Source organism: Aulonocara stuartgranti (genome assembly GCF_965226115.1).
Source record: "Aulonocara stuartgranti genome assembly, chromosome: 23".
NCBI lineage: Eukaryota > Metazoa > Chordata > Actinopteri > Cichliformes > Cichlidae > Aulonocara > Aulonocara stuartgranti.
The window spans coordinates 151,715-164,148 of NC_138958.1; the positions used below are offsets into that span (position 1 = coordinate 151,715).

The 12,434-nt window shown below is 43.5% G+C and overlaps 1 protein-coding gene across 1 annotated transcript; it reads right to left on the bottom strand.

The window, feature by feature from the left end:
* Positions 1-376: 376 nt before the first annotated feature.
* On the bottom strand, positions 377-11,501 carry ftsj3 (FtsJ RNA 2'-O-methyltransferase 3). Its single transcript, XM_082523363.1, has 21 exons — positions 11,307-11,501; positions 11,065-11,170; positions 10,301-10,347; positions 10,112-10,191; positions 9,873-9,972; positions 9,449-9,643; positions 9,207-9,322; positions 8,916-9,020; positions 8,636-8,736; positions 7,003-7,089; positions 6,766-6,915; positions 6,445-6,580; positions 6,122-6,315; positions 4,559-4,679; positions 4,349-4,430; positions 4,063-4,213; positions 3,798-3,895; positions 3,094-3,196; positions 1,283-1,466; positions 1,107-1,201; positions 377-1,015 (listed from the first exon to the last, which is right to left on the bottom strand). Exons 1-21 carry the CDS (start codon positions 11,371-11,373, stop codon positions 757-759), a joined length of 2,577 nt encoding a protein of 858 aa, XP_082379489.1. The 5' UTR covers positions 11,374-11,501; the 3' UTR covers positions 377-756.
* Between the last annotated feature and the right edge of the window lie 933 nt (positions 11,502-12,434).

Below are 12,434 nucleotides of genomic sequence, written 5' to 3' on the forward strand. Positions count from 1 at the left end.
ACACAAACTGAAATACAGATAAAGTATCAGATACTAGAAATCCTAATAAGTGCTTGAGCAGATTTGCTTTCTTACACTTGCATTGATGCACACAATTTGGTAATAGAAATTTTAAAAATGTAGTTTATTTATTTAGGTCACAGCAGCGTTAGTGTTTCTCCAGCATGACCGAGGACACTGAGCAGATGTTTCTGTGCAGGTCAGACTTCAGGAAGTACTCGCGCCTTTTTGAAATAGAAAAGACGTCATTCATCAGGTTGAGTTCGCTTCCTGCTTGGCCTGTGCAGTCTAAGACAGATGTTTTTGCACTTTTATAGCTGTGGCTGCATTAGACAAAGGATGAAATGTTTTTTTTGTAAAATGCTTGAACAACCAATCTGAACAAAAACTTTATTGCAAAGATTGGTACTTACACGAGACAAACATTTATCAATAAACTTTTACTGCATTTTACAGTTAAGCTGTTCAGTGAATCCTCTTCCTTCCAGGGGGTTCAAGGCAAATCAGCTACATCTTCACAGAGACGTATACATAAAACCTGGATGTCATATCTCCCAGACATGTCTGAGGTCTCCAGGGCTTTAAGAAATCCAGCAAAGGTTCCAAAACAGAGACTCATGTTTATTTTGTCTGTGATACAGGAGCCAAAACTGAACCATCATAGTTCACCAAGCTCCACAAATGCTCAGTTATAACACGAGTCCAGGGAGTTGAATAATAATAATAATAACGACAAGCAGAAACTCAAATGCATTTTCATTTTCGCCCTTTACCACTCTTCACCCCTCCTTTGCCACCCTTAGCCTGTCGTCCCTTTCCGCGCTTTCCTTTGCCTCCTTTAGCACGTTGTTCTTTTCTCTGCATTCCCCGCAAATCTTTCTTCATGCGCCCGTCCACCACCTTGAAGACTCCTTTGACACCAGGAGGCCGTCTCACCTTCTTCCCAGCGCCCTTTTTGCTCACAACGTATGTTACTTCTCTCTTTTCTTTCCCCAAGCCGGCTTTCTTGTATATACTGAAAGAAACACAAACAGTATTGAAATTTTCTCCTGGGTAAAACAGCCAGTTAGTTTTGTCTTCACAGCCCCACAGATGTGACAACATACCTCTTCAGCTGAGCCATCTTCTCCCTCTCAGAGATGTCCACTGTGTTGACAACCGCTTCTGCTTTCTTCTTGGCCTGCTCCATTTTTTTCAACGTCTTGAAAAGAAACAGCGGAATTAATACATTCAGAAATACACCGATTACTTCGAAAAGCTCCTCGGGCTACAAGTGTTTTACCCTTCTCTTCTTCCTGGCCTTGGCCTCAGCAACTCGTTTGATTGGCCGAGCATTGATCTCCTTCCATTTTTGTTTGTATTCCTCCACCATCTCCTTGGTGACCGGCACCGGCCTCTTCCGGTGTTTCCGTTCATCATCGAGGAACCACTCCGGTACTTCCCACGGCTCGTCAGAGGTGGCGAACCTGAAACGGCATACACAAGGTGTTATTCGCGATCTTCACTTATTCCAGCAGGTTTAAGCCTTATTTGTCGAAAACAAATGTTAACCCGAGTATACGCATCGTTAGATGCAATCAGCAATCTGAAAGGCAGATTCTTTTCCATTAGTACCTATTGGGATTGACTCAGCAAAGTTTTAGGTCATAGTACCTGGTACCACTGCTCGACTGGGGTTCCAAGCAATCCGAGCAGGTACTAAAATGTGACGCCGTCAGAGTGCGTGCCACCGATTAGCTGGTCAGTGGCGTCACTCGATGAGTCGCAAGAGCGTCTCCTTCCAAAAAATCAAAACTGCCCTTTTTGAAACCCGAAATGGCTACAACCCCCCCCCCCCCAAAAAAAAAAAAAAACAACGCCATGGTCCCAGAGTCTGCCGAAAAGCCACAGATGGAGCACCAGGTATTAGGGCTGTGCCATTTGACCAAAATCTCCATATACCAATTTCTCATCCCGACAACGATATAAATCACAAAACGGTGCATTTTCTGTAAATTCTGTGAAACTCGGGCAACTCGACCTGCGTGAAGTGTGGGCATCGTGCACCTGGAGTCGAGTGTTTTAACCGATACATAAAACTACATTTTTTTAGACATAAGTTGTAACGGCCGCCATTTTCTTCTTGAGTATTTATTACATGGCGTGCTGCAGGGAAAAGCCATGTTCTAACGTTTGAGCCTAAGGTTTATTTTGACCACCTGACGGCTCTTTTCTTCTCATCCATAAACCCTCTCCACACTCCTTCACGTGATTCTTGCGTAGGTGGTAGAAGAGAAAAACAAGATACTGCCGTATACGGGTTTTTTGTGACACCACGAAACAAACGATAGCGCGTAACATGAAGCGACAGATATTTTCCTGTCAACATCCGACATATTTCATCATATAGAACAGCCCTCCCAGGTGCATCAACACTTTGACATCCACCTTTGTTATAGCGTTCGTGTTGTATACTAATAAGGTCACAGAACGCGCAGCAGCATTAATAATAATAATAATAATACATTTTATTTGAAAGTGCCTTTCAAAACACTCAAGGTCACTGTACATAGTAGAATAAAAGCAACAAAAGCAAGAAGTTTACAGAATCATAAAAGCACAAGACATAAACAAATAAAATAGCAGAGTGGAGAGGTTATGTGGGATAAGCTACTTTGTGCAAGTGGGTTTTGAGTTTGGACTTAAAGAGAGAGAAGGAAGAGATGTTTCTTAAATCAGGAGGTCGGGAATTCCAGAGTCGTGGAGCAGAGCAGCTGAAAGCCCTGCTCCCCATGGTGGCAAGACGGGGGGGAAGGGACGGAGAGTGAAAGGGAAGAAGAAGATCTGAGACAACGAGATGGGGCGATGATCTTGACCAGGTCAGAGAGATATGGAGGAGAGAGATGATGAATAGCCTTAAATGTGTACAAGAGTATTTTGAAATTGATGCGATATTTGACCGGGAGCCAATGAAGCTGCTGCAGGACAGGAGTGATGTGGTGGACAGAAGGGGTCCTGGAGATGATACGGGCAGCAGAGTTCATCGCTATGATGACAACTACGGACATTTGCTAGTTCTGGATTGTAATGGAAAAAGATCCAAAGCACACACACCTGTGGAAGGAGCTGTCCACCAGGTCCCTTGCCCTCTTCTTAGATGTAGCGATCTGAGTGCCGAGTGCCAGGCCTTCTGGACTCAGGATTCTAGCTTTCTTACCTAAAGAAACAGTCAGTCATCCAGAGTTACACACACACAGGCTAAAAACAGAATATAAGCTCTAAAGCATGAGATAGGACATATAGACATATCAAATATTGCTGAGATGCAATGGTGCATGTTATTTAACTTAAGAGCACTTTTATTGGAAACCATGCGGGTTATTCAAATGAGTTTTCAACCCAGCTGTGGCAGCAGCAGTGCAATACTTCAGGTTACAAAAGAGTTTAGAGGTGCAACACCAAAATGGATGGGTGCCAGCACGCAGCACCATGCAACAGGGGGCGCTCACCAAGCATGAAAACTGACTGACTCTTCCTGAAGATGGCAGACTAAAGGTTCACCACTGAGTGCAAAGATGCACTGAGGAAGAGTTTCAGCACTCGAAAACTGACAAGCAAACAATTTAGAAGATCGGAGAATTATGTGCTGCCTGGCAAAAGCATAGTTTCTTTGTAGGGCTTCAAACGTAGGGTATAAGATGAGCTCTGTCAATTGTTCTGGAGCCCAAATGTGCATAAATAAAGAAATGTCTATATGCGACATTTAGATGATGACGAGAAGTGTTTGGGGATGCTGACGACCTCACTGTCATACTCACTGGTACTTTCGACAGGAACAACCTGGAAGTCGTCGTCATCATCGACCTCTCCTGATACTCCACCAGCCCCCCGGGCCTGCTTCATTCTGGTAATCTCCCTAAAAGGAAACCGGTGAACATGTTACCTGTATATTAGCATTAATGTTAAGAACAGTTTTAAGAAATTGGAAATATTGCAGATTTCTTTTCAGTTACGCAATCAAACTAAGCTTATTAATTATGTAACACACTGGACTAAAGAGAGCCACACTTAATGTGCTTTTACGTTTCATCATCGCTGCTGTCATCCGAGTCACTGTCACTCTCCTCTGCAGCTTCCAGTGATGGTCCTGCCTTTTCCTCCTCTGGCAGAGCAGCTTCTTGCTGCTCCTCCTCCTCCTTTATGTCTTCCTCAGCTTTCCTCTTTTTGCCTTTTCCTAGAAGTAAGAATACATACAAGGATAGCTACTAGCCCCTCACAAACACAATTTCATTTAAAGCTGTGAAAAATAACATGTATGTGAACGTGTGAGTGTGAAGACATGAACACGAGGAGGAGAAACACTTCACACCTGACTGTTTAGTCCGGAGCCACTCGGTCTGTTTGAGCTCGCTCTCTGCGTCTCCTTCGAGGCCAATCTCAGAGAAGATACCCTACGGGTACACAAAGCACGGTGAAAGATCAGAAATCAAGTAGGAAGCAGGTGCCACATCACACAGCGAACAGGTGCAGCAGAAGAATACCTGAGCTTTAGATGTTGTGTTACGAGTCAAACACATACCTTGCTGAACCACAGGTCGGCCTGACGCTCCATCTTCTCATCTTTTCCCTCTAGCTCCACCACCAAGCCACCATCCTGCTCTTCATCCTCCTCCTCCTCCTCTTGGTTGGTAAACTTTACTCTGAAAACCACAGAAATGAATCGTGAACTTTGAGGTCTTCTAGAAAGGTTGGGCTTTCTTTCTGGTAAAATAAATAAATAAACAGACTTGAGCTTCCAGGGAAAAACAGTAAGCATCAAACTTGTGGAATGACAATAACAATTCTAGTAAATCAGTCTAGTTTGAGACCAACTCTGCTAAAAATAAATTTGTACTCACTGAACATGTATACTAGGGGTGGGTTTTAATAATCGATTCATCGATTAAAAGTGATTCTGGCTTGGATAACGTGATATCGATTCATTAAAATCCTGAATCGATTTTTTATATAAATGTATTTTGCCCAAAATTCCAGAATCTCAGGTGAAACGTCACAAATTTTGACAACCACCAAACATTTAAAACAGTAAATGAGAGCAGGAACACGGCTTCTGCACAAAGACGTAAACACAAAGCGTGGAGCCGCCAAAACATCAGAATCAGTGAGATGTCGCCTTTCTCACCAACGACACGGTCGGGGCTGAAAGCCGACAGCTCGCTGATTCTGATGTTTCGGCGGATCTGCGCTTTGTGTTTACGTCCTTTTTGCGCTGATTCTAAAGCTGTTAGTTTTATCTCTCTCCAAACAATATTGACTGAACCAGCAGCAAAAGAAGATCCAAACTAAGCTTCACATAAAGATCGTCATGAATTCACTGACTTTTGCTGTTTTGCTTCCACCAGGATAAAATCACACTTCATGCACAGCTCTCTCTCTCTCTCTTTTTCTCAGTGTACTTCAAGAACAGTTTCCCGTCTATCCCCGAAATCTGTTTTCTGCATTATTCGCTTGCTTGTTACGCACAAGTCTACCGTTGTTCACAGGCTGTCGGCCGATGTTTTTTTTCCTTTTACTTACTTCCGAAAAGAAAACCTAATTTCTGCCGTTCAACAGGCTTCTGAACAAATTGAAACTTTTTAAAATTATACAAAATGCAAAACGCCGTGTCTGTAATAAAACCGCTGTAACTTCAGAGGTAATGTTCATGTGTTGATTAATGGTTTTCTTTCGTTTCTGATGTACTGCAGAATATTTTTATAAAATCCAGGCCAGGAAAATCACCTTCATGTTTTTCTGTTTTATCTTCAGCTACTTTGACACAAAGGCCTCTGCTGTGATGCTCACACCTTTGATAAAGTCTGGAAAGCGTCAGCTTCCTTTAGATACAAAAATATGTAAATGTACTGATCTGAATTATAATATTTCTGACTGTCAAAATTTCCCAGATTTAAATCGAATTGAATCGAATCGATTCAGGACCTTGTGAATCGGAATAGAATCGATTCTAGAAATCAGTGACGATACCCAGCCCTAATGTATACATGCTATTCAGTGCTTAACACCTTTCTAAAGAGAACTCCTACAGAGCCAGGCACCACATCACCAGTACCTCAGAGTGCTTTTGCTCTGAATGGCCTCTTACTTCTTTTTTGGTGCTTTCTTTTCCAGCTCCTTTTGTCGCCGTTCCACCTCTTCCAGATCCTCGTCATCCAAATCAGATGCCAGTGACATTTTATCTGCATCATCGCCATCTTCATCGGAGAGGTGAAAATCATCGTCTTCATCTACCAGAGTGTCCGCTGCCTTCATGTCCCCCTTTGATATGTCAACAAGCACCTGAGGGACCGAGAAATTAACATGAAGCCGCTTCTCAGTGATAAAGCTCGTGGGACTTGAACTCTGTGGGAATCAGCGGTATTCTGATCTTGAGTTTGGTGCTTTAGGGAAGCAGCGTGTGACGTTTACCTTTTTCTTCTTGATGGAGACGAGAGAGAACAAGGACGAGTCCTCGGTGGAGGCGATGGACACACCCGGTAGATCCATCTTCAGCTCCACTCTCTCTCTCTGCTTCCGCTGCTCCTTCAGCAGTTTCCTCTTCTTCCTGCCAAATCAGCAAGAGACAGTTTCTTGGTTTGCCCCTACAACTGCATCCGTGGCAAAAGCTAAGAGGTGAAACTAAAAGTAAAGTGTTGCTTCTCTTTAAGGCAAGATGCACCTATCAAGACAAAGTAGGAAAGATGAGGAATTAATGTCACCGAAAACACAAAAAACTAAAGCGGTTCATACCGTTTGAGCTCAGCCACCTCCTCAGCTTTCAGCTCTGCCAGCTTTTTCACCATTTCTTCCTCCTCGTTGTCCTCACCCTCCTCCTCTTCATCCTCCTTCTTCTTTCCTGCTTCTTCCTCTGAATTGCTCCCTTCTTCATCTGAGCTTAAGCTAAAAACAATGTAGAGATGATTTATGTGTGACACACTTTAACAAAGATTTAATATTTAAATTGCTTTTTCTTTTCTTTTTTTAAACCTGATCTCCTGGTCGAGCTGCTTAGCCTCGTCTTTCAGTTTCTTAGCTAGGTATCTCCTCAGCTTGGACCTCCAGTTCAGCAGCAGGCTGCAAACGTGAGAAAAGACATGCAAACACGGCCCGTGTTAACAACACTTCATGCTATCTGGGACTCAGCTCATCTATGTGTCAGTGGATCTCCAACTTCCTAACTGGCAGACCACAGGCAGTAAGGATGGGCGGACATGTCTCAGCCTCCACCACTCTCAGCACTGGAGCCCCCCAGGGGTGTGTTCTGAGCCCCCTGCTGTACTCTTTGTACACATATGACTGTGTGGCCACTACCAGCTCCACCACCATCATCAAGTTTGCTGACGACACCGTCGTGGTGGGCCTGATCTCTGATAACAACGAGACGGCCTACCTGAAGGAGATTAGGAATCTGGAGAACTGGTGCCAGAGGAACAACCTCCTTCTAAACGTCAGTAAGACAAAGGAGCTGATAGTGGACTTCAGCACTAAGCAGGAGAGGAACTACCAGACCCCCGTCATCAACGAGTGCCCAGTGGAGAGAGTGGACAGCTTCAAATACCTCGGAGTTCACATCACGCAGGACCTGTCATGGTCCTGTCACATCAACACCGTGGTGAAAAAGGCCCGACAGCGTCTCTACCACCTCAGACGCTTGAGAGACTTCCAACTGCCCTCCAAGGTGCTCAGGAACTTTTACTCGTGCACCATAGAGAGCATCCTGGCGGGAAACATCTTAACCTGGTTCGGGAACAGCACCATGCAGGACAGACGAGCTCTACAGAGGGTTGTGCGGTCAGCTGAGCGCACCATCCGCTCCGAGCTCCCTGACCTGCACTCAATCTACAGCAGGCGGTGCTGGACCAAGGCCAGGAAGATGGTGAAGGACCTCAGCCATCCCAACAACAGACTGTTCTCTCTGTTGAGGTCAGGAAAGCGATTCCGCTCCCTGAAGACCAACACAGAGAGACTGAGGGGGAGCTTCTTCCCGCAGGCGATACGGTCTCTCAATCACACCACCACACAGTACTGACCCACACATATGGTTCTTACACACACACTGGACTTTCTGGACTTTGGTTTTGCACAACACTGGTCACTATATTCTTCATTTCCGGTTAATACTTGTACAGCTGCTGTTATTGTGTATATATTTATTTATATTTAGATTTCTTCATACATTCTTATATAGTTCTATATTGTGTATTGTGTATTTTGTTGTACAGTTATTTTATTTTCAACTTTAATTTATATATTTTATCTTATTCTTCCCAGTTAAATTTACCCTTCATTCTAATTTGTGTTGTACAGTTATTTCATTTTTAACCTTAATTTATATTTTATTCCTTCCTAGTTAAATTTACCCTTTTTAATTTTTCATATTTATTTCCTATCTTATTCATAGCCTTTTCCTTTTTTGTTTTCTTTAGGTCACGAGCAGTTGTCCAAGCATTTCACTACATATCGTACTGTGTATGACTGTGTACATGACAAATAAAATTTGAATTTGAAATTTGCTACAACACGTTCGCACACCATCTGATGTATGTGATGTGCAAGCACAGTAAAGTAGCAGCAGCTTACTAAAGCACAAACGTGGCGAGTGAGAGATGGAAAAGCTCACCGGAGTTCTTTGCGGCCCAGGACTTTGATGTCACGACAACACTCCTTTATTTCATTGCTGGTTACTGAGTGAAACTCCAGATCAGGATTGTTGAAGGTGATCTGAATGAGACAGAGCAAGAAAAGCACGAGTTTTCTTCTTAGTTCTTATTCTTAACAGGACTGTCTCAAAGCCCCCCCCCCAACACACACACACACACACACACACACACACACACACACACACACACACACACACACACACACACACACACACACACACACAAACAAAAAAAGCTCACCTCACTGGCTTTTCCCAGAAAGTCGACTGGGTTCTCGGCTTTCAGAAAATCGGTCACCATGAAACTGTGGTAGAGCGTCAGATCTCCATCTGTATATCCCTCCGCCTGCAACAGAAGAAGAGCTGCTTCATCACTGATGGTTCATTTCTGGGCTCAAATGTGCCTTAAAGTAAGTCTTAAACCTTGTGACTGATAAATAAAACAGTGTTTAAAAGCCAAAAATTTCATAACAGGCAATCACAGCCAGATCTGACATGCTTATCGTGACCAAACACTTGTCAGTATACATGCCTTTGGCTTCTTTACAGGGATCAGCTCCTTCACAGTTTTGGCCTGCACCTCCACCTCTTTGAATGCATACTTGGGGTCAAAGAACTTGCTGTCGATTTTGTCCGGGGCAACAAAACCTGATGACGACGACAATGGGGGAGGTTTAGGTGAGGTTTAGTCAAGAACAAGGTCAAAATTAAGATCATTATTTATTGTCTTCAAAAAGCGAATGAAATAATAAAGGTTGTGCTAATGACACCGACCCTGACAGATGACAAAGATCTCAGCAGACTCATTCCTGGATGCCTGCGGTTTGGTGGCCTGCACCTTCTTGAAGAACTGCTGGAAGATCCAAAGCAGAGGCTGGTAGTCTTTGGAGCGAAACACCTTGGTGACAAAGGTGCCTCCTTTGGTAAGAAACTCACAGGCCAACTTCAGAGCCATGAGAGTCAGGTGAGCTGTGGGTGAAAAAGGGAGGATTTCAAAATTAGATTTAAATACCAAATACTGTGGAAAATGGACATGAACTAGTTTAGGCACAACAGAGACACAAAATCAAAGAGTGGAAAGGATGTATCAAAAAAGAACCCCTTACAATCCTCTTCAACCAAATTAAATCATTTTGGACATATTGTGCGAATGCTGTTTTACTGCAGTCTGATCTCTAGACGTTTTGTCTCGACTCACCTTGGGAAAAGGCATCGTGCTGCCAGTTAGCTCCCACATTTGGGGCTCCATCGTTTAACACAACATCCACTTTCCAAGTCTGAAGCTCCTTTCTGAGAGACTGTACAACGGAAAGAGTGTCTCATCAGTTAAAACCATGTCACAAACATAGCGTTGGCTGTCCACATCTGTACTGTTGAAATATCATCTCTGATTTTATGTTTTTTCAGTGATGTTGTGAACAGCAGCAGCTTTCTCACCTGTCTGCATTTCTCAGTGGTGATGTCTTCTTGAAGTGTCACCACGTTGGGGATGGGTTTAATGGGGACCAAGTCAACACCTGAGAAGAAGAAACCACTCATATGGGGAAGTATTGTCACACGCGTTACAGCTGCTTTAGAAGCATAACAGAAACAGAGCCATTTATCATTGGAGAAATTTGCACTCACCGATTATCAGACTTGAAACAGGCATAAACTTAGACGCTACCTGCAACCTGGAAAAGGAGATTTTGAATTCAACTTTGATTATTTTGCATAGTACAAATCACTCATTTATCCGTTTTCGCTTCCGTCATGACGTATTGTACCGTAATGTCATTTCTGTAAGGCTCGTGCATTTTATCTTGTAATCACAGCAAAAGAAAGTCTGTGATTATAGTGAACCAGAGTCGTGCTCACCAGAGAGGAGGTCGAGGTTGGTCACACACGGTCCTAAGTTAATGCAACTTTACACAAACTGCAACTGTACAATCACCAGTCAGCTCCTCTTCCCTGACTTTCACCCCCTACTTTCTCCCCTCTCCCCCATACTGTCATTATATTAATGCTGCTATCCTGTATATATCGTACTTACTATTGTTTGAGTACTTGCGATTATTTTATTGTACTTTTTATATTTTACATTTATATTTATTATTTATCTTGCACCAAGGGAGTGGCACTCCAATTTCGTTGTACTCTGTACAATGACAATAAAGGCTATTCTATTCTATTCTAACACTTCTGTCAACGTGGTCGCTGTTTTCTCTTCTCTCTGTCCCTGACTCAGCTGCCACTTGTTATAACAAAGACCTTTGGTGATCGTTCAAATGTGACAGAAGCGAATGACCAAAGACTGCAAAGTGGTCAACTGGCCAGCTTCCCCCCCAAGGGGTTACTTCTTTTCCTTTTGTTACCACACACGACGGCATGTCTGGTGACGGGATGCTTACCACCCTCCAGGTGCAGCGCACAGATCCACCAGAGCTCGGGCTTTCTGCAGAAACTGGAACTTACGGTTAAGCTGGATCAGTTTGAAGGAGGAACGAGAGCGATAACCTAAAAATTACACAAAAGAGGAGATTTAAAAGATTGCCAGCAGTCTGCAACCCACACTTTATATCGATCGGAGCTTTAGCCTGCTAATGCTAATATCACGACAGTCTCGAGCTCGTGTTGTTTTCCGGTACTCTACCTGTTTCTTTGGCCAGGTGGTAGAATTTATCTTTCCGGGTCTTTCCGACCTTAAGTTTCTTCCCCATATTTGCTGCTTTACTTTTACGCCGGACCTTAACACACAGATATGTCACACACTCAAAACACCCCTCTGCCTATGAAAACAGCACGTGTACACGTGCCGGCGCAGGACTACGACGTCACACTTCTTCTTCTTCTTCGGATTTGTTTGTTAGTTTCGCGCATGTTTCGCCACCTGCTGTTAACAACACATTACTACGATATCTTAAATAAAATGCATTATTATTATTATTATTATTATTAATGCCGTTGCTGCTATAAATATATCCAGTTATATGGACAAGATTAGTACTAGACACACAAAAATAGCTCATGTTTATGAATTGCTATTGAGGGAGAAGGACTGTTCTTGTCATGCATACAGGCGATCGTGGCTCAAGAGTTGGGAGTTCGTCTTGCAATCAGAAGGTTGCCGGTTCGAGCCCCGACTCCGACAGTCTCGGTCGGTGTGTCCTTGGGCAAGACACTTCATCTGTTGCCCACTGGTGGTGGTCAAAGGGCGCCAGTGTCCGGCAGCCTCACCTCTGTCAGTGAGCCCCAGGGCAGCTGTGGCTACAATGTAGCTGCCATCACCTGTGGGTGGATGACTGGATGTAGTGTAAAGCACTTTGGGGTCCTTAGGGACTAAGTAAAGTGCTATACAAATACAGGCCATTTACCATGGCAGTCTGAGCAACGTAAAATAAGACTGTAATTAATTCATTCAACAACTCTCCATTACCCATTAATTGCTTTCATCTAATGGCATCAAAAATTAATTAAGTGAAAATAACACACCATGCATGGTTTGCTGAAATTACAGAAAACAGGGATCCACAGTATTTACTCTGGCCTATACTGGTGTCCGGCGTGCTTATAGTTTTTCAGTTACAAAGGTGATGATACATTTCTGTCCATCCATCTCTTTAGGAGCTAATCCCAGCTGCTATAGGGCAAGGAGCGGGGTACACCCTGGACAGGTCACCCATCTGTCGCAAAGAGACAGACAACTATTCACACCTACAGGCAATTTAGATTCACCAACCTAACCCCATCAAACTATGATTAATGCTCCATGGGTTAAAAA

Coding starts and splice junctions, on each gene's coding strand:
- ftsj3 (XM_082523363.1), bottom strand. CDS start 11,373: ATGGGGAAGAAACTTAAGGTCGGAAAGACCCGGAAAGATAAATTCTAC. Junction 6,916..7,002: donor CAGCTCGACCAGGAGATCAG/GTTTAAAAAAAG, acceptor CATTGTTTTTAG/CTTAAGCTCAGATGAAGAAG. Junction 1,202..1,282: donor AGGCCAGGAAGAAGAGAAGG/GTAAAACACTTG, acceptor TTTCTTTTCAAG/ACGTTGAAAAAAATGGAGCA.